The sequence below is a fragment of the Pseudorca crassidens genome, chromosome 3 (assembly GCF_039906515.1).
Source record: "Pseudorca crassidens isolate mPseCra1 chromosome 3, mPseCra1.hap1, whole genome shotgun sequence".
Lineage (NCBI taxonomy): Eukaryota > Metazoa > Chordata > Mammalia > Artiodactyla > Delphinidae > Pseudorca > Pseudorca crassidens.
In genome coordinates this window covers 113,303,427-113,324,228 of record NC_090298.1, presented here as the reverse complement: position 1 = coordinate 113,324,228, position 20,802 = coordinate 113,303,427, and the positions used below count along the sequence as shown (strand labels likewise).

The window sequence follows — 20,802 nt, the reverse complement described above, 5'->3', positions numbered from 1 at the left end:
CTCTTAGCTGCTGCCCTGCCTTTCTCTTTTCCACCCCGGGGCTGTTGTTCTGCTGTTCCCTCTGCCCTTTCCCCCTTCTTTGCTTCTCTAACTCCTATTCGTTCCTTGGGCCTTGACGAAAATGTCGTTTCTCTAGGTAGTCAACTTGGCGTTGCCCAGCCCCTGCCCCCGCCCCTAGATGAAAATGAGTCTATTAGACACACTTGCACAGCTTGCTGTCCTTCTCACATCGTGCGATTCAATCGTTACTGGCGATAATTATTTGTGTGGGCTCCGTGAGCATAAGGATGACATAACCCCTTCTCTACAGAGCAGGAAAATGATCTTCTAAAAGCGTCCGGCTGCTCCCAGGATGAGACACACTCCTCGCAGGGTCTGCAAGGCCCCGTAGGATCGGGCCTCACCAGCCTGGCCACTCCCGCCTCACCTGTTGGCTGCCTAGTACTCTTCCCTCAGCCCTGCAGGCCTCCTCCCTGCTCATCCTGCTTCGGAGCCTTACTCGCGATCTCCCTTCTGCCAGCTCAGCTCTTGCCCCTGTGTCTTGTATAACTGGCCATTTCCAATATTCAGGCCTCAGCTGAAAGGTCACCTCTTCCAGACAGACCCTGCCTGGACCAGCCGGTCCCCACGGGCCTCCTCTGCTCACCACTTACTGCCTGACTTCACAGCACTTAGCATGACCTGTGACTGCCTTGTCTGTTTCTTGTCTGTGTCCCCCAGAAGAATACCAGTGCCAGTGGGGACAGAGCTTTGTCTTGTTCTCCTCTATCCCTCGGGCACACAGAGCACACCTGGGAAGCAGCAGGGGCTTAACGAGTATGTGTTAGCAGAAGGACAGATGGGCATTCGAAAGCGCCAAAGGGAAGAAAAAAGGAAGGGATATGTACCAAACCTGAACAGTAAGAGGACGTTACTCAGTGGGGACCAGCTGCTATTCATCAAAAGCTGTGCCGCCAACTCTGTGGGAACATTGTCCCCCTGCAGACCCCTGACCTTTGAGTGACCCGGAAGGAAAGCATGGGAAGAGCTTAGAGGGCAGGTTCCCTAGGGCCCTCCAGAGCCACTTCCTGAGGACACCTGAGTGCCAGCCCAGCCCGGGGATGTTTGTCTCTCTGTGTTGGCGATCTCCAGGGGAAGAAGCATCCCACGCCCACTTGGTATCCTTTGTGGTCAGGAAGTTCTCCTTGAATCGGGGCAAAAACCCTGACGGAGCAGCCTGTGCTAACTTCCTCTGAGCGGCCGGTGCCAAGAGGAAGGCCCATTTGCCACCCCAGTGGTGAGATAAATGCCTGCTGGGCAGGGGGGCAGGAACAGCGTTCTGGGGCCCCAGAGCAGGCAGAACTCAGGCCAGAAGTCTAATCCCAGACTCCATGCCTGTGTCTATACATGTGTCCTCTCTGATGATCAGGGCTCCAAGGAAACAGGGGTATGGCTACATCAGGGGTCCCACGGTGGGGTCGTGTGATCCAGAAGATCATGCAGGCTGAAAGGCCATTTATCTAGACCCACACAAGAGAACCAGCAACGGGGAGGAAGGGCCCTCCCACCGCTGGAACCCACAGTGCATGCCCAGGCAGTCCACCTCTGAGCTTCCCAGGGGAGTCAAGGAAGGGAAAGTACATAGGAGACCAGCAGGGGGAAGTTCCCCGCAGGGAATTATGATGTCTCCTTGGGGTCAAGCTGACAGCCTGATTAGTGGACTCGCCATGTTCATGGGCATTTCAAGGAACTTGCTCCATGTCACCTAAGCGCCCACGAACATGGAGACATCCTCCACCCCTCCCGCAGAAGAAGGCCCTCTTGGGAGGTGGTGGGTCCCCAGCTGGGCCTCCCCCGGGGCAGTCCCTCACCCGAAGGGTCTCGAAGGTGTCCTCGATCTCGATGATCTGCTGGATGTTGTTGGAGATGGTGGAGATGACCTTATCGATGAGATGCACCACACCGTTGGTCGCATGGTGGTCGGCTTTCAGCAGCCGAGCACAGTTGACAGTCACAATCTGCCCAGAGAAGGAGCAAGCATGAGCAGTTAACACCTCGGAGGCACGGCCTCGAAGGCCCAGGTGGGGAGAACACAGGACAGAACGCGGCTTCCACGAGCGGCGGAGAAGCAGGTGCAGGAGGCAGATGGCTAGGCACAGCTGACCTCACCCGTGGGACACCACCCGAGAAGCCAGCCCCACGTGTGGACCGGGCGCGGGCTCGGGGGGGCACGGGGCAGAGCTGTGGAAAGCGGGATGCCCTACCCCGTTGGGATAGTGGTGGATTTGGATGTTGGAATTCTGGTACATGGAGGTGAGGGCCATGCCATGTTTCAGCTCGTCCGTCAGGACCCGTCTGTCCACCATGTGGTAGCGGAGGGCGTTGAGCAGCTCGATGTTAACGTTGCTCACCAGTGAGTCCAGTACTTCCTAGGAGGAGGGTCAGCACGGCAGTGAGGGGGCTGCAGGCCCCACGTTCAACAGAGGGGTCCCTGCCACCCTGGGAAAGGTTCCCCGGGGACCCCCATTCTGCCAAGGACCCCCACCCGTGAGCATCAACGTCTGTCTGGACACTTAAGTGGATGGGGCATTGGAAGCCACCCGGGGGGGCTTATTTTAGCTCAAGTGTCATGGCTTTATCTGAGGGCTTAAGGAAGACATTTCCTGAGACGGTGGGAAATCACTACGGAGTCTCAGTCACAGCGTCCCCAGTACGGGTCCCCGGGCAGAGGGAGGTCATCTCACAGCTGGCAAGGAAGCCCAGGCCTCGTTGCTGGGGGCGAAGATGGTGAAGCTGCCGGGCCCTTCCATCTCGGGCCTCAGCTTCTCCGTGCGGTCCGTGTACAGCTGAGAGGTGGTAGCACCAACGACTCCCAGGGTCTCGTACAAGTTGGAGAGCGGCAGGGCTGCAGGGGCGGAGGACAGAGCGGGGATGGCCTGTGGGATGCCCCTCCAACCAGACCACACCCTTGTCTGAGATGGGATGGTACACCCGCTGGAGAAGGCCAGAGAGCCTGCTGTCGGGGAGCCCAAAAGGCTGGTCACGTGCTCCTTAGAACAACTCCACGGGCCAAGTGCCTCCCTACTTGAACTCAACTGATTGGTCATTCTTAATCATTTTTAACTAAAGCAGAGCAAAGCTTTTGTTCATAGACATTTAGATAACACAGGTGGGAACATACGCTGGAAACAGATATCCCAGTTACAAGCTAGCCTTACGGATCTATCTAGCTGTTTTTGAAACTGGTTCCCTAATGGCCTCCACCAGAATGAAACAGATCTTGGAAGTACTTTAGGTATTTATAAGTAATAAAATGTTATTTCCTGAAAGTAGCCGGAAGCTCAGGAGGCCCTTCCCCTCACACAGGGAGCTTCGTGTTCCTTTTAAAGGGCCTGAAACTAAGGCCCAGAGGCTGGGTCCCACCTTCCAGGTCATCTCCTTCCCCATCCCACGTTTCCCACCTGTCCTGCCACTTAAGTCAGGAAGGCCGCGGCTCCAGCCCATGCCGAGCACACCCCCTTCGTGACCACGGCACCAACCCAATCACCCCCTTCCTTTTAAGTCTCAGTCTCACATTCTCACTAACGAAATAGTGAAGATTTCAAAGTTAAAATAAAACAAAAAATCCTCCTCTGTACAGTCCCCAGGGGTGTGTGGGACTAAAGGAAAGGATCTAGGAAATTCACAGGTACCACGTTGTCTGTGGACCTGCACGGCCATCATGGGACCCTACGAGCTCCATTGGGATGGCTTCCGACAGAGTGAGGTGGGGTGGCCTGGTGTTCCCAGCCCAGCCGGAGACCAGGCCCACGCCATCCACTCTCCAGCAGGGCTGATGAGAAACGCTGGATGTGTTTAGAATCACTCCCAGCCAGAGACAGCAAGGCCAGAAGCCTGTGCCTGGTGCAGAGGGCACGGGCAGGTCAGGATCGGAGTCTGCTCCCCCAGCGTGTTAAGCACTCGGCTTGTACAGGAAGGAGCAGCGCAGGAAACCTGCTGTTTCCAGCTTCCATCCTCTGGCCCTGTCATGGAGCCCCATCCCTCGGACCCCCATTCCGACTCTGCTGCCCTTCACGTGGGTGCTCCTCTCTCCCTCCTTCCTTTCCATCCGTGCCAACAGGCAAGGCTTATTCACCTGCTGGACAGCCCTTCTCTCCCGGGACCTTCTCATATCCGGGACAGCACTCGTAGCTGATGACTCTGTAACGAGACACACAAGTGTGTTAGGCAGGACTTCCCTCCCCGTCCCGTGTCATCAGCCCTCGCTCCGGGAAGGGACACGATGGGGCGCATAGCCTGCTCTCAGAGGAGACCACACGCTCGGTCATCTTTGTGCCTTTCGTTGGCAAGAAGCTTGTCACGCCTCTTCAGCTTTGTACAAGGTGCCCAGCAGGTGCCGTCACCTACAGCAATGCAGCCGGGATACAGTCAGAGGATGGCGGCAGCATATCCGCGGTGGCATTAGAAAACATCCTCACCAAAAGTGCATCTCCAACACAATTCATGGGGAACCCAGCGGGCAGCATTCCCGAGAGGCAGCAGGGAGGAGACGAAGGAGCCCTGGGCCTTTCTGGCTCTGAGTCTGCCACTAACTAAACCAGATCACGCCAGCCAGTCCCGTCTCCTCTCTGGGCGTCAGTTTCCTCATCTGTAAGATGTATGCATGTATCGTGCAATGGTCATTGGATTAAACAGCCCATGCTCTTCTGGTTCTGTGACGTACTAACCAAGAAGGGTAGTGTATTGTATATATGATCAAGTTTTTTCTCAATCTTCACGATCACACTTTAAAATAAAAACAGAGCCCTTCTTTTATCAAGACGCTTGTTCTTCTGTTTCTTTAAATTAAAAACAAAATTTTTATCAATGAAAACATATAGTTTCAAAATCTACAAAGGATTCTATAGTAAAATGCCCCCCATCCACCCTCATCCCTCAACCATCTCCTTGTCCTTCCAGGAGGCAACTGGTTACCAGTTTGTGAGATTCTTTGTATGTGGATGAACAAGTCTGGCCGTTTATGGTTTTAAACTTTGAAGTCATTTGGCAGAAAAACTTAAAGCCTCCTCTTCTAACTCAGACTGGTCCACTGTGGAACACTCACCACCTCCTGGAGGTCTGAAACGCAAAGCTTCAGCTAAAACATCCTGGTGAGACCCAGAAGACTGAGAATTTCCAAGAACGTCACAAGGAAGGAAGCGTTCTAGGAAAGACTTGCTTCATATCAAACCCCCTGTCTCGTCGAATGCCACCCCTGCACCAGCGGCGTGAGCACAGCCCCTCCTCGGAAGCCCTGGAACCAGAAGCCAACAGCCCTGTCCTGCCCCTTCCTTTCTTTCACATGGATGTGCCCTTCAGGACAGGAGAGAACTCAGCCTTGAATTGCCGCGGCTTTACCACAGAACCGCTCACCGCGGCCACTCACAGGGTGTGTGATGACATCACCAGAAGAGAAGCAGGCAGATCAGACAGAAGTCTGGGCTTTGGAAGGGGGGAGGGTGCTCTCAGTGAGCCCAGGACATTCTGCTCTTACCAATTCCACTGGAGTTGTCTCAGGGAAGCCCGGGTGAGTCATGTGACGATGAAGCCTGGCTCATCTGTTATCCACGCTTCATCTCCTGTTAACTCATCTTTCAGAGACAGATTCGTTAGGATTCTCAGGCTGCTAGGGAGCTGTGGGTGTCACTGTGCCAGAAATGAGCCCCCAGGACATTTCTGAGTGACACCATGCACATTCTTCTCTGCCCTGCTCTCTCCATCCTCCTGATTTCCTCTTCCCCCTTCTCTCCCAGCCTTCCTCCCAGCCTTTTCCTTTCTAACCTTTCAGCCCTATTTAAAAGGGTTAAACAGGCTGGTGGTCTCAGGACTGATCTTGACTAACCCACGGTTTTCTCTTTGAAAACCAGTCATCTTCTGCAGCAAACTTGAGATTTGACTGACACACAACCTTTCAAAGGCAACAGGATGTAACTAAACAGTATTAGAATGAGGGGACTAGGCTTGTCATCCATCAGTAACTAGCAGGGTGGCCTTGAAAGTCCACTTCTCTCTCTGGGTCTCAGCTTCCTGATCTTTTGTAAAATAAGGTGAAGTTAAAGCAGATGACCTCTAAGGTTACTTCCAATTTCACACTCAGAATTCCAGCCAATGGGATTATTTCTAGGGGGTAGAGAAGCCCTTTTTCAAAGTAGGATAGTGTCTGCCGGCTTCTCGTAGCTAAACCTAGGGAGAGCTGCAAGCCTTGGGCCCGTAGGACCGGGAACACGCATGCGTGGAATCTCAGGCTTTCTCTGATAAATGCCAGGGCTCTATGGCTGGGGTTGAGGAAGTGGGATTTGGTCAAGCCCCCCAAAGCTTAGCTTCTTTCTAAAAGTGCCTGGTGACCTTCCCTGGAGTTGGAGAAGCACAGTTGGAGGGGGGATCTTCTCCTCAAAGCCTTCATCATCTCTGGGATCCCCCATGCACATGGTGCTGACACTCCATGCCTTGCAGCCCCCAGCCAAAGACTTTTCTGGCCAAAGACCCTTCTTCTAGGGTGTCAGCCTCTGAGTTCCATCCTACAAAGCCACAGGAGAGCTCGATAGCTCAGGGGGCCTCACCAGGATTTCCTTGAGGACAACAGAAAGTCAGCCCCCCAAGTGTGAACTTGCTGGTTCCTGTGGCCACGTGTGTGTGGAGGCGGGGAGAGATGGGGAGAATGACAGGAGAAACGGAGGCTGCCGGGCAGGGGAGCAGGGACAGACGTAAGCAGGGACGTCTCCGCGTGCAGAAGGAAATGCAGAATGGAATCAAAGCTGAAAGGGCTCTGGGGGCAAAGGGGTTTCTTAGGATCACAGCTGGGGAGGGGCAGATCTAGGACTCTCCCCACATTTCAGCAGGTCCAGACCCTTTTCCGTTGCTCTTGACAGTGCACATGTTTGGGGGAAAGTGGACTGATGTGGAAAGTCTGACATCAAAAGGACACAGGTGGTCTCTCCGATGTGATCAGAGCTAATAACCCTTGTCAGCACTCACTGCCCCTTCTCTCCAGGTGGGCTTTCTGTACCCGTGTCCCACAGGGGCTGGACGTGGGGGACACACCACCCCCTGCAGGGGCTCAGCCCCCTAGCCAAAGGCTTTTTCCTGGTTAGCTTCTCCTAACCCTCTCGCCCTGCTGGCCTCTCCCTCCTCTTCCCTTGTGCTACCCATATTCTGGCATCCCCGGCACTCTCTAGGTGCATGAGGTGAGCCACGCCTCTCACCCTCAGCCTGGTAGCCTTATGGGTTGAAACGCTTCCACAGCTGGCTGTTACCCTGCTCAACTATCCCAACAACACCAGGTCTTTTCAGAACCAGCCTGCCTGGCCCTGGAGAAGCAGAGGGCAGCTGTAAATTGCAGACCAAGAAGACAGCCCACTGAGGTGATCCTGACCAAACCCTTCAGGACTCACACGCCCTTTTCTCAGCCCCGTGTGCCACCTTCCTTGGGCTCTGGCCCTGGGGAGAACACACATGCTGTGGGGAGACGGGCCCCTGGGGCAATCACAGAGTTCTGTGATTCTGTGGTTCTGACGGAGAGGTTCATCTCTCCAGGATGAACGCAGGAAAGGATGGACACAGGGAGGCCCCCATCTGTGCCTCCCTGGTTCCCTGGCTTCCCTGCACAGAGAGAACCAATCTGCTGGTCTCTGGATCGGATCTTATCAGCAAAAGCTGCTCTGATTAAAGGCTCCTGGCTTCTCCTTGGCCTGACACAGTCCAATAAGCAAAAACCTCAGAAAAAGTATATCCTCTAGGGTAATGAGACACTCATTTTCTTATTCCAACTTCCCAGGTCAGAAGAGCAATTTGAGGAAGAAAGTCAGAGAAGGTGCCTGACTTAGAAGGGCGTTTGAAAGAGGCAGGGGTGGGGTGCAAAAGGTAGTGTCAATCCAAGGCCTAAAGAATTGAAATAGAGTCTCAAAGCTCTCCTCCATTCCCCTCCAAAGTTTTACTCACGACTGGATAGAGTGAGAAGCATTGGTTTTTCTCTTCCCAAAATGATTTTTCAAGGAGGTAATATAATAAGTTAAAACAATCACTCTCTCCCAAGCATGCTTCACAATTTTGGCCGCTGTGACGGCTGTAAACACCTAGGGATTAACCTGACTCCGAAGTAGTGCGGTAAGGAACGGAGCCTGAGAGCCAGCTTCCTGTGACCGAAGGTAAACCATCCAGCGTGTCATGATTTCCAAGGGAATCACTGAACAAACACAGGCTGACGTGGTCTAGACAGGCGCCTGCCTGGATGGGTTCATTTTCCGCACTCAGCTGAGCTCTCTTAAGCCTCCCAGGAGAAAATGAAAATCTTGAGCCCCCTGGTAAAAAAAAAGGGCTTGTTTTAACCTACTGGCTACCACTAAAGACTCCACCACTATCCCATTCACCAGGGTCCAGCTTGGCGAGCGATGAGACGGAACCTTGGGAAAACACACTTACATTTTTTGGTGACATCTGTTTGCACGTGGTTTGTGAAGGTATTTGGGTGGGGAGGGCTCCTGGATGCTGGCTGTGTCTCCTCAGTTCCCATGCTCTCCATCTGACTAGGGAGGGAGTCCCCTTGCAACAGGGCTTCTCAATGACCACCAGGCTGCGGGTGAGCAACCAGGAAAAGGTTGGTGGCTCTGGGCCAAAGGGCCTCTGTTGATCCCGAGGAGGCCTTCTCCCTGGGGCTTAGAGTCACAGGTGTTAGGGCTGAAGAGAGAGATCTGGGGCAGTGGACCCAGGCGCTCCAGGGCTGCTCACTTGGGCTCCCCCCATGTCACCAAAACTAGCTGCTGGGCTTGGTTCTCCCCCGGGGGCGGCATGTAGAATGACTGGACCTCTCCCACTTACCAGCGGATGACTGAGCAGGTTGCTAAGGCTTTCTGAGCCTCAGTCTTCCCCTCTGTAAATGGGCGAATGATCACACTGACCTTAAGGGATGATTGTGAGAACTGAACGAGCTAACCTATGAAAAGCACTTACCAGCTACTTGATATTAGTTACTAAGCACTCAGTTGTGGAGCTTCTTCCTAAAAAATTCCAGGTATAAACTTCAAATTGAAGTTAGGTTAATAACTTCATTGAGAGCCATGCCTTGCAGGAGACCACTGATCAAATCCCATGTAATAAAATTCCCCATAACACAGCTATGAAAGTTAATAGATAGGGTCCATTGTGGTTAGAACAAATCACAAATTTAGGGACTTAAAACCACAAAATTTATCTTACAATTCTGGATGTTAGAGTCAGAATTTGGCCTTACGAGGCTAAAACCAAAGGCCGTAGTCCTTCCAGAGGTCCTAGGGGAGAACCTACTCCTTGTCTTCTCCAGTTCTAGAGGCTGCCTGCATTTCTTGGCTTGTGGTCACATCACTCCAACTTCAGTTTTCATTGTCATATCTCCTTCTCTGACTCTAACCCTCCTGCTTTCCTCTTACAAGGACCCTTATGATTATATTAGACTCATCAGATAATTCAGGATAATCATCTCCCCCCCACCCCCTCCAAGATTCTTAACTTAACCATATCCGCAAAGTCTCTTTTCCTTTGTAAGGTAACATATTCACAGGTTCAGGAGTGAGGATGTAGACAGCTTTAGGGGGTCATTATTCTGCCTACCATAGGGACTTACCCCAAATGGTACATGGGTTCATGTAAATACTCAACAGAACAAGATTCCCTGTCAGCTAAGCTGACTCCTAGGAGTCTACAGAATGGGAGAGAACCTTCAGAAGCACTGCACAACAGAGGTGTTTGGCATACGTCAAACCTGAGTTATTTCAGAGCAGGTTAGCCACGCGGTCCCAGGGGGCTGCACAGGGAATATGAAACAGGGAAGGAGGTGCTGGTGTGGGTCTGAGGATAGCTTGTCACCCCTAGATGGCTTCTCACCATCCTCTTCTTTTTCCTCTTGGGACCGAGGCTGTGGGATACAGGAGAGGGAGGAAAGGAAGGCCCTTCCTCAGCTTCACTGCAGATGTCCCTGGGTGCCCTGCCCGAATAAGATCTACAGGTAACAGCTCTGCCAAATGATGGAAAATCTCGACCATACACCAGCTGGCTTTGGTAGAAGTGAAATGTCTAAACTTGAAGGCAGTGCTGAAGAAGTATTAATATTTCAGCCCTTGGGCAAAGCAATGCTTGCTACTAGAGAAGGGGGAATGTCCTGCCAGCTCATCTCGGCTACTGTGCTTGTGAATTGCGTTGCTTGTGAAACAACGTTAAGCCTTTTGGAATGGGCAGCTGCCACCCCTACCTGCTAGCTCCTGCGCTGGCCCTCCCTGTGCCACACTGAGGATGCCTGAGCTCCTGCTATGATTCATTACATCCCCATGATGTCAGCTCTGACTTGGCTGTTAAATGGACCTCCCTCTTGCCGGGGCTTCTACAAAGAAGGCCTGTCAGAGGCAGCCAGGCTTCCTGAGCACAATTTCCTGCACCACTGCTTCAGCTGCTGTATGTAAAAATGTTATGGTTACTGATCATCACCGAGGACTGAAATGACCCTCTTTGCTTGATTAGCTGTTGTATCACACTGGCGCTCTTTAGGATCCGAAGTTAAATGAATTTCTAAGTAATAAAATTCACTCAAGTCACTAAATAGGGGCCCACTGGTAACTACTTCCTATAATAAAATCCATGCATCAGGCTCGACAAACAGCACCAAGACTCTTTTCGGTAATACAGAAAAGCTATCGTCTAAAGATGATGGATGCGGTGGCCTGATGGGAGTGCTGAGTGCTGAATGTGGCCATTCCCCTCCCTCCCTCTGTGGAGGTGGAGTCGGGGCCTCACTGCAGCAGACATTTGGCTCCAGGCTCCTGGGTCTCTGCGTGACCTCACCCGGCAAAGCCTTCATCCCTTGGTCCTGTACTTAGTGCCAATTATCTGCTTTCAAGTTCAAATTCTGCTGTGGGTCCTGGGCCCCCTGGTGACCTTTGCTGCCGTGCATCCCAGTGCACTCCTCTGCCCCAGCCTCTTCCCTGGAGTCACGCTAGGAAGATCCCCACTGCCCAGGCTGACCACATGCTGAGAATGCCCTCTTTGCTCCAACCACAACCATGCTTGCGGTTTCCCAGTCTGGTCATCTCCCAAATAAATGCACCAAAGGACCCACTGTCACCAGGATGACATCAACTCCAGCCAGCACAACCCTCTCCTCTCCTGACTAGCTATGGCACTGAATTCCCGGTGCCCAGATGGCAGCCCCTTCATGGGTCTTAATCCCGGGCACAAGCAAACTACAAGGCTGCCCCTTCTCAGCTCTCTCGGGGACAGTGGAGATGAATCCAACCCCTTCCCCTTTCCCTCCCTGAGTTCTCTGGATTTCTCCCCGGTCAGCTTCACCTTCCTGACGCTGCACGCAATGTTCCAGGAAGGGACCTTCTTATCCTGGATCGTGAAGTTTTTTTTTAATCAACTCATGATTTTCTGTCCCCATTTCCTCTTTTTTTATTATTATTATTTTTTGCGGTACACAGGCCTCTCACTGCCGTGGCCTCTCCCGTTGCGGAGCACAGGCTCCAGACGCGCAGGCTCAGCGGCCATGGCTCACGGGCCCAGCCGCTCCGTGGCATGTGGGATCCCCCCAGACCGGGGCACGAACCCGTGTCCCCTGCATCGGCAGGTGGACTCTCAACCACTGCACCACCAGGGAAGCCCCCGATTTCCTCTTTTTAAAGCTGCCCAAAGCAACAGAACATCGCAGAGTTGTAAGTGCAGGTCATCCCCTCTGGCTTTGTAAGACCAGCTCAATGGCTGGGACTGGGCCCTGGGCTCTGCTTGGCCCTGCTCTACACCTCCATTTCCCCACCCACACCTACCTGTCTATTCCTTCCCCCAGTGCCCTGTGCTCACTGGTGCTGCACCATCACACCTTAATGACCCCTTATCAAGAACATTTGGCCAACATGCAGCTGTGCCGCCTGCACCCGTCCTGGCACATCAGTGGAGAAGGGTGCAGGTACCGAGAGCCAATAAGTCAAGGCGACTCATCATCCACAACAGCGTCAGCCTGGGAACTGCTGGGGAATATTCCCAAGCTACTGTTAACTAGTCAGACAAATGCTTCAACACGGGCCACCCTGAAATACCATGGCCAACGCCACCCTGTTGCCAGCTTGACATCCTAAGTAGGTCCCATTTTTAGGGAAACCAGAAAGAACAAAAAGGTGGCATCTTGAAACCCAGGGCTCTGAGATGCTTGATACCAGGGCTTTTGTCATCTTCCAAGAAGCAATTATGTGAGGCCTGGCTCTGTGTTTAATTAAGTAATTAATTGCTTATTTTAGTAAATAATATACACACATGGGAAAAGTCAAAGAGTACTGAAGGTATTCTTTTTTTTTTTTTAACTTGGGTTCCAGGTAAGGATGTGTGGTATATTATTTGCATAATCTCTTTTTGTCCACAGCAGCAAGAATTCTAGCTGGGGGTTTGTTTGTTCACTAAACCTGGGAGGTGGGTCCTCTTAGCTCACTCAACTCTTGCCTTTGTGGCTGGGCTTGGTCAAGTGGGGAACCAATTGTCATGGCCCTGCCCTTGACAGGCTCGCAGGGAGCTACTGGTCTCTCCTCACCTCTGCCCTGATCTACAATTTCCCTGATCCATACTAGAGTTGATAACTGTGTTAGGACACAGTCAGGGTCACAAGTTGGGATATTTATTTCCAGGTACATCTCAAGGAAAGAGCGTTTTCCCTTCCTTCAGTTAGAGGAGACATCTGCTCAAAAGCAAGTCACAAGCAATACATTTAAAAATCCCTAACATGGGGAAGGCTTCAAGATCATGGCTTAGCATCTCTTAATCCTCTCATTACACAGATGAGAAGAAGGTCCGTTCCTCACAAGTGGCTCAGGGAGTTATGCACGGCACATCTTCCTGTCTATAGGAGAGAGCCAGCTTTGAGATCTTTTGATGGTTGGTGCGAAAATAGATTAGCTTTCCCCAGAATTCTGTTAGAACACGCAGGCCGCAGGGCAGTTGGGGTGAATGCCGTCTACCTCCGTGCTGTGTTGACAGAGGCACCAGCGAGGCCTCCTGTAACCACAGGTGTCCACACCCCCCGTGTCTCACTTCCATTTGAGGAAGGCTGAGATTTGCAAATAACAGCAGATGGCATTTACTGAGCACTTACTATGCGCCAGGTACCTAATTTAGCCTCTTCTGTGCATTATTTCATTCAATCCTCATAACAATCACGTAAGGTAGTCCTACTGTTATTCCCACTTTACAGATGAGGCAATTGAGGATTCCAAAGGTGAAGCCACCTGCCCAGGTAAGTGGCAGAGCCAGCCCTTGAATCAGGGAGTCTGAGCCTGTGTTCTTAATACGCTATGCTGTCTTATTATGCGCCTATTTCTAGGCGCTCTAAGTCTTTTGGATTGCAGAGCAGGAAGCGGGTATAAGCTCACCAATGGGCCTTCTTTCCCAGAGTCAGAGGCTGATGGCTTCTCCACTGAATATTTGTGTTTGTATCACTTAGTGAGGATTAGGAAGCACACACACACACACACACACACACACACACACGCACACCATGTTTCATGTTTCTTGCAATCCCAAGTCAGCCCTGAAAAATGTATCCAAGTATTGTCAGGAGCCTTAAAAATGAAAAACAAAATTGGTCAGCCTACAAAAAACACCACTCCTAAGCACACAGTCCCCTGACATGTCTGCACACGCATCTTCATGGCTCCAGAAGGCTAGCCCACGCCCAGGGGCGACTGCAGTCCGTGCACATCGAGGGCAGCCTCCCCAGTGGCTGGCGGTCTCGGGTAGTTCCAGATACTCACGTGGATTTGCCGCAGATCTTTCTCTGGTACCACTGCTTGCAGTTGGTGAAGTACTTCTTGTTGGTGCCAATGACCTTCTGCACAGCGCACACGTTGGGGCTGAAAACAAAAGCTGCCGTGTTAGCAAGATGGTCAGCATGTCCACCCACCTCCACATCCTTCCCACCACGTGGGCCCTCCTGGGTCACCAGAATGTTCTAGATATGGAGAAGATACAGTCATTTCGGTCTTGGTTCCAGGGGCTGACTTGGGGGTACATTCTGGCCTTCATGACCTAGATTTCCAGCATCCCCCTGAAAATATCCCCCCCCACCGATTTAAAAATTGTCAAAGTATATCTCATACAGTGATGTAATTTCATTTAAGCATTCTTCTTTGACACAGACATTTGGTAAGTGTAACTACAAACATCTTAAAAATTTTAGACTCCGTGTTATAGATGGAGAATATCAGCTAAGTAAAAGTGGTGTGCTTGCTAAGAACAGCAGCTTAGAGAGGCCCCCCAGCCTTCCTCTGCACCTCTCCTCCACACGGAGCCCAAACTTTCACAGGCTTTAACCTGGCCTCCCTGTGGGCATTGCTGGTCCCGTGGTCATGAGGTCCGGGCCCCAGCACCTCCCAGGCAGCTCCACACACAGACATCCTCTGCGTCCCTAGGCAGTTGCCTGGCTCCCAAACACGGCCTATCTGAAGCGTCCACCCTGGAAACTAGGGGGCATGGCCAGCTGCTGTCAGGACCTTGGAAGGAGATGCTCACTCACTGAACTCAGTCGTTTATTACTTAGGCCCCGGCTTGCATCCCACTCCCCGCAGAAAGCCCTCTTCCAGTGCCCCAGGTGACACACTTCTGTCCACCTCTGACCAGTGATACAGCCCTTGTTTGACGCTGGCTACCAAACAGAACCCAAAACTGATCAGGGCGTGTATGTCTTCTCTTCAATTACCCTCCAAAGAACCCCGAGGGAAGGTGTGCTGCCTTGTTCTTTCTTTCATGTTCTAGATGCGGCTGAGCACCAGATCAGGTGCAGCGGGGCCTGGAATGACCTGCTCCCAGGAGCACCCAGCTCAGAAGCATCCTGAGCGACCCTGCGCAAACACCCAGGTTCTGCTGAGAAGTCTGCTTTCCCAGAGACGTGGGCTTTTGTCTTTGCCTATTTTACCCGGTGTACCAAGTTCTGACCCAAACCATGCTCAGGCCATGTGGTGGCAGGACAGTTACTGGGAGCCCCTGGGGAAGGAGGCAGCTGTGGCTGTGTGGTGACAAGTGGAGGCAGTCTTCCTGAGCCGGAGGCAGGCAGTTCACCTGGCTGAATCACAAGCCAGAGAAAAGCAAAGCGGAGAGACTGCGGGCTTTCACAAAACCTCTACGCCCAGAGAACCTCAGGTGTCAGTTCTAAATATCATTTCCTCTGATACCTTACAAATATAATCAATTGGCCTCATTTGAGATGCATGGTGTTTTTCGGGAAGACACTGATACCGCAGTGAGGGCAGCACCTGCCGTCCCCATTACATGGCTGCAGGAACTTGGTCAATTCTCAAATACTCAGAGTCAGGTTATTGGGTGGGAGGGCACACTGACCCTTTACCTCTCTGCCCTGTCTCTTCTACCACCTGGATGTCACCTCTTGTCCAGTTCATGGTTCAGCAGGCAAAGGTGAGTGGGCCAAGGAAGCCCAGTAAACATTAGTGAGTTACTGTTAAGAACCTGAGGGTGAGAGAAGCTGAGGCTAGAGAGGAAACCGCAGGCCAGCAGGGAGAACAGCCCTTATCCCCTTGCTCCTGGCTGAGTCTGACCAAATGCCCACAGCCTCCAGAGGATTTTTACAGAAGCCAACTTGCTTCTCAGTTTGCTGCTCGGCATTCATAGGTTACAGCAGTCCCAGATAACCCTGAGAGAGTCCCCGCTGGCCACACTCCAGCTGTAGGTGCTGTTTATTGCTGTACAATTTCAGAAGTTCTTCTATCTGACCAAGCAGGAAACAATTACTGTTGATGAATTCCCTGCAACTTTCCGTAGGCGTTTGGCAAAATCTTCAGTGTCTCTTGTGGATGTGGCTCCAACATTCCTCTGCGGAGCGAGTTTCCACTGCCGCTGCCCTTTGAGACAGGAGCGGAGGCTGGGGGTCTCTGTGACGTACTCCCTCTCACATCGGGGTGGGAGGGGTGGGCTGTGTACACAGGAAATTTATGCTGAAGTTTAATCAAAATGAGCACCCCATTTCTGGGCCTTCTACCTCAAGCACAACAGCTCTGCTGTTCAACTTGGATTTGAAAATCAACTGCTTCAGAAAATTCAGTCCAGTTTTGGTTGTTGATATTTGGAAGTGTGACTGCATTTTTACTTCTCTTTCAGTACTGTTTTTTTTCCTTCCCTATAGCAACACAGATAACAGCCGGGAGTCAAGAGACCACATCGTAGTCCCTAGTTTCCCAACATATTTCTGTGTTTGGACTAAGTCACTCCACCTCACCAAGCCACAGTTTCTCCATCTGTAAAATGGGAACGCACACTACAGAGCTCACTGTGTTGTGGTAATAGATGAAAGCGAAAGTGGTGACAGTGATAAAGGGTGAGGAGGGCCTGCTTATTATTTCTTCCTTCACGCCATGTGAAGCACACATACATTTCCGTAAAAGAAGAGCTTACCTTTCCCTTCCCACCAGATCTCACTTTAAAAGATGGCGGGAGTTTGAACACGGTTATCCATTTTGCACAGGGTGCCACCCACAAGGGCAAAGTCAGGCAGCCCTGTGAGGTTTTCAGGGACACTTAGATCAGAGTAAACGCAACTGTGTCTGCAGCTGTTTGTCACAGTTCACCTGCCTGCGTGTCCAGACTTTATTGGGGGAGGGTGCACACCAGGGACTGCTTAGACCATCCCGTCCATCACAGATCACTATAGGCCTTTCCAACTGCACTGCAAGCAGCTAATCGAGAGGATTAGCCTGCAGGGGTGGGGGGAGGGCGGGGAGGGAGGAAATTGATCTAATGTCTGAACTTTAAAATAAAGAGCATTTGCATTTAAAAAAGAAAAAGAAAACCTATTTTCCAGCTGGTCTGTGGCTTTTCTGGGCTTTGACAGGAAGGAGGCCTGCCACAGAGGTGGCTCCTGCTGGAACCCTGTCAACACCATTGGGGAAGCTTCCATTCCAGGTAACAGTGCTGCAGGGCATGCTATTGGGGCTTCTTCTTGACTTAGTGCCTAAGAAGATACAGCAGGAACAGAAACCTCCCAGGAGGACTGCAGCACCCAAACAGGACATGCTCCATAGGTAAGAAAGGCAGAGGGACGATGGTGAGCTGGGCAGAGACAATGATAATGCCAGGTGCTCACATTCTGACTTTATGCCTCGTCTCCCCCTCGTCTTTCTGCCCTGTCCCCTCACCCTTCTGTACCCGGCCTAAGTCAAAGGGGCATCTTTCACTTCGCGAAAGCCCCCGGGACATCCCCTGTGCTCTCCTCTCTCTTGCAGGGTGCTGAGGCTGTAGCATGGCCTGGATGGCTTTCACTCTGCAGAGGGGTCAGACTCACTCTCATCAGTCCCCTCCCCACAGCCCCGGGCACCTGAACGGCCAAGTAAGGCCACAAGGCCACACACAGGCAGAGGGTACAAGGATGACCGCTCCCAAGGAGGGGGCGCTTTGAAGGGCGGGGAGCCAAGGCTTTGTAAAGCCCTATGGAGACAACACTGATCACTTCCAATGGTGAGTTTTGATCTGAGTACAGATCTGCCCAGTCACTTGGTGGTCTGGGAACCACCTGGGAGCAAATGCCAGACCCAATGGCATTCGGGCCGTGACACGACTGTCCACATACAGTTCTACCTAGTTGTGAAAAAGGAGGCGGTGCACCCAGGTGGGCTGTAAGCTGCAGCACAGCCTGGCTACGTGTGAAGCGGGAGGGCCTAGTTTGGGATGTAGAAACACTGCCCACCCCTGCCTGCGTCTGGGCCAGGGTCTTTACCAGGTCAGACCTTTTGCCTGGGTTTGCCCCCTAAAACCAACACATCTTCAGTGTCTCAAGGGGATATCTGCAATGATAATGTCCCAAATTTACAAACCCAGCCAGTGTTTTAAGAGCGATTCCAATCCCTGCTCCAGTACGTACTGAAGGTCTGTGGGGAAGTGGTGTGTCCCCTCCAGACTGTTTCCCCATCTGTACAATGTGTGTGAGGCTCAGCGCACTCTCCTGCTCTTCATCTGCCTGGGGAGCAGATGCCGCACTGCCCTTGCTGCCCCTGGAGAGCACTGTCTGGTGCCAGGTCGCGGGTGTAGGCCTGGACAGGTGAACAGGAGCCTGGGGGCCTCGGTTGCTGCCAGCTTGTGTGGCCCCAGCGACACAGCTGAAGGTACTGGACAAGGACCTGGCTGGACTGGAATCTGTGCCCTGCTGGGTGGGCTCCCTCTCTGCCCTGGCCACCTTCCCACGGTGATTCGGGGCAGAGAGCTGCCAAGCGCTCTCCGCTGGGAGAAGCTCAAAGCCCGGGGTCCCTCTCACGCTCTTGGCCTGAGTTGGGGTGATGGGTCAGCTCTCCCATCCGCTTCCTCTACACAGTGCCTCCTGCTGACTTTCCTCCATCGTCCCCGCCTCCCTCCCTCCACCTCCTGCAGGGCTGGTCCCTCCGAGCGTCCCACACAGCCTGCTTTAGGCTCGGGCTTTGTCTCCGGCGCCCCCAGCCCGCTCCGACGGCCCCGACGCCCAGTCCCTCCGCCCCCCATGGGGCGCCCTCTTACCCGTGCTGCCGACCCCGGAGGCGGCTGTGTTGCAGCACCAGCTGGTAGGGAGATTTGGCGGGGCTCGCTGGCGTGGCGGCGGGGCCCAGGGCCAGTGCCAGGGCGAGGGGCAGTAGCTGCCCGAGGAGCGCCATGGAGCGAGAGGCGGCGCGGAGCGGGCGGTCGAGCGGTGCGGGAGTGCGAGTGCCGTCGCCGCCGGCAGGTTAAGTAAGAGGAGCGCAGGGAGCCGCCCGAGGGGCGGGGAGCGGGCGGAGGGCGGGCTGCGGACGCCCCGCGCCCCGCCCACTCCCCCTCCGCGGCCCAAGATCGTTCACAACTAGCCCCTCTCTCCCGTGCTCCCCAGCGTCCACCAACGGGCCTACGGGGCCTCACTCCTTCACTCCCTCCTCGAGGTTTGCAGGGTCCTGAGTCCGAACATGCCTCAGCGGTCTCAGGCCATGCTGATTCCCACAATATTCTACCCATCATACTTGCCTCTGCATTCCACGCGCACCTCTCTCCTCCCCCAACTTGCTAACTTTAAGATGGATAGGGAGTAAATCTTTTGATTGACAGAAGACTATATATATATATATATATATATATATATGTGTGTGTGTGTGTATATATATATATATATGTGTGTATATATGTATATATATGGCAGGTTTTGTTAGACTCCAAGCTACTCTTGGAAACCGTGGAGAAGGGTGGGGTCCGCCACCTTGGTACACGCTCATTGTCTTTTTTTTTTTTTTTTTACATATTTATTAGAGTATAATTGCTTTACAATGGTGTGTTAGTTTCTGCTTTATAACAAAGTGAATCAGTTATACATATACATATGTTCCCATATCTCTTACCTCTTGCGTCTCCCTCCCTCCCACCCTCCCTATCCCACCCCTCCAGGAGGTCACAAAGCACCGAGCTGATCTCCCTGTGCTATGCGGCTGCTTCCCACTAGCTATCTACCTTATATTTGGTAGTGTATATATGTCCATGCCTCTCTCTCGCTTTGTCACAGCTTACCCTTCCTCCTCCCCATATCCTCAAGTCCATTCTCTAGTAGGTCTGCGTCTTTATTCCTGTTTTACCCCTTGGTTCTTCATGACATTTTTTTTCTTAAATTCCATATATATGTGTTAGCATACGGTATTTGTCTTTCTCTTTCTGACTTACTTCACTCTGTATGACAGACTCTAGGTCTATCCACCTCATTACAAATAGCTCAATTTCCTTTCTTTTTATGTCTGAGTAATATTCCATTGTATATATGTGCCACATCTTCTTTATCCATTCATCCGATGATGGACACTTAGGTTGTATCCATCTCCGGGCTATTGTAAATAGAGCTGCAATGAACATTTTGGTACATGACACTTTTTGAATTATGGTTTTCTCAGGGTATATGCCCAGTACTGGGATTGCTGGGTCATATGGTAGTTCTATTTGTAGTTTTTTAAGGAACCTCCATACTGTTCTCCATAGTGGCTGTACCAATTCACATTCCCACCAGCAGTGCAAGAGTGTTCCCTTTTCTCCACACCCTCTCCAGCATTTATTGTTTCTAGATTTTTTGATGATGGCCATTCTGACTGGTGTGAGATGATATCTCATTGTAGTTTTGATTTGCATTTCTCTAATGATTAATGATGTTGAGCATTCTTTCATGTGTTTGTTGGCAGGCTGTATATCTTCTTTGGAGAAATGTCTCTGTTCATAAACATCTGTATAGCACTAAGTGTGAGAAAGATGCTGGAAAAAGATAGCAAAGACAAGATTTTTGCCCTGGAGGAGCTCAGAGCAAGTAAACAAACAGTCACCTGGCAGGGAGATAAGTATTCACTGAAGCACCTATTAATCGCCCACCAATTACCTGAGCTGCTAGCCTGGGGAGACAAAGACGGATGCGTGAGTGAGATCCAGGCTCTTTCTGAAAAAGTTCACAGGCCGGATACCCGTGGGCCAGAAAACAAGCTGCTATGGGGAGGGGCAGCTGGGGCCTTGCGAGCCTCGAGGAAGCACCGGCCTGACAGGAGGTGGCACCTGCTCTAGGCTGGAAGGGTGAGAAGGAGTTAGCCAGGCAAAGCGAGGGCGTTCTGGGCCCTCAAAGTGTCCGGCTGGCTGAAGCACGGGGAGGCAGAGTCAAGGAGAGAGAGAAGGGAAGCCATGTCACAGGACCCAGACCCAAGCTAAGAGTCCTGCAGATGATGGAGAAGCAGGCCAGGGGCAGGAGCAGGCTAGGAGAGGATAACATAAAATAAGCAAGACTGGAGGCAGGAAGGTCAGGTGACCAGGAGGGGACCAAGA

General features: G+C 52.2%; 1 protein-coding gene across 1 annotated transcript in view; it reads right to left on the bottom strand.

Annotated features, from left to right (window-relative positions):
• Positions 1–18,703, bottom strand: part of TGFBI (transforming growth factor beta induced) — a 32,455-nt gene extending 13,752 nt beyond the window's left edge. Inside the window, exons 1-6 of the mRNA XM_067731815.1 lie at positions 18,514–18,703; positions 13,776–13,874; positions 4,115–4,179; positions 2,724–2,884; positions 2,244–2,408; positions 1,851–1,997 (exon numbers count right to left, since the gene is read on the bottom strand). Coding sequence (XP_067587916.1) covers positions 1,851–1,997; positions 2,244–2,408; positions 2,724–2,884; positions 4,115–4,179; positions 13,776–13,874; positions 18,514–18,647 — 771 coding nt within the window. The 5' untranslated portion in view covers positions 18,648–18,703. The remainder of the gene's footprint in view (positions 1–1,850; positions 1,998–2,243; positions 2,409–2,723; positions 2,885–4,114; positions 4,180–13,775; positions 13,875–18,513) is intronic.
• Between the last annotated feature and the right edge of the window lie 2,099 nt (positions 18,704–20,802).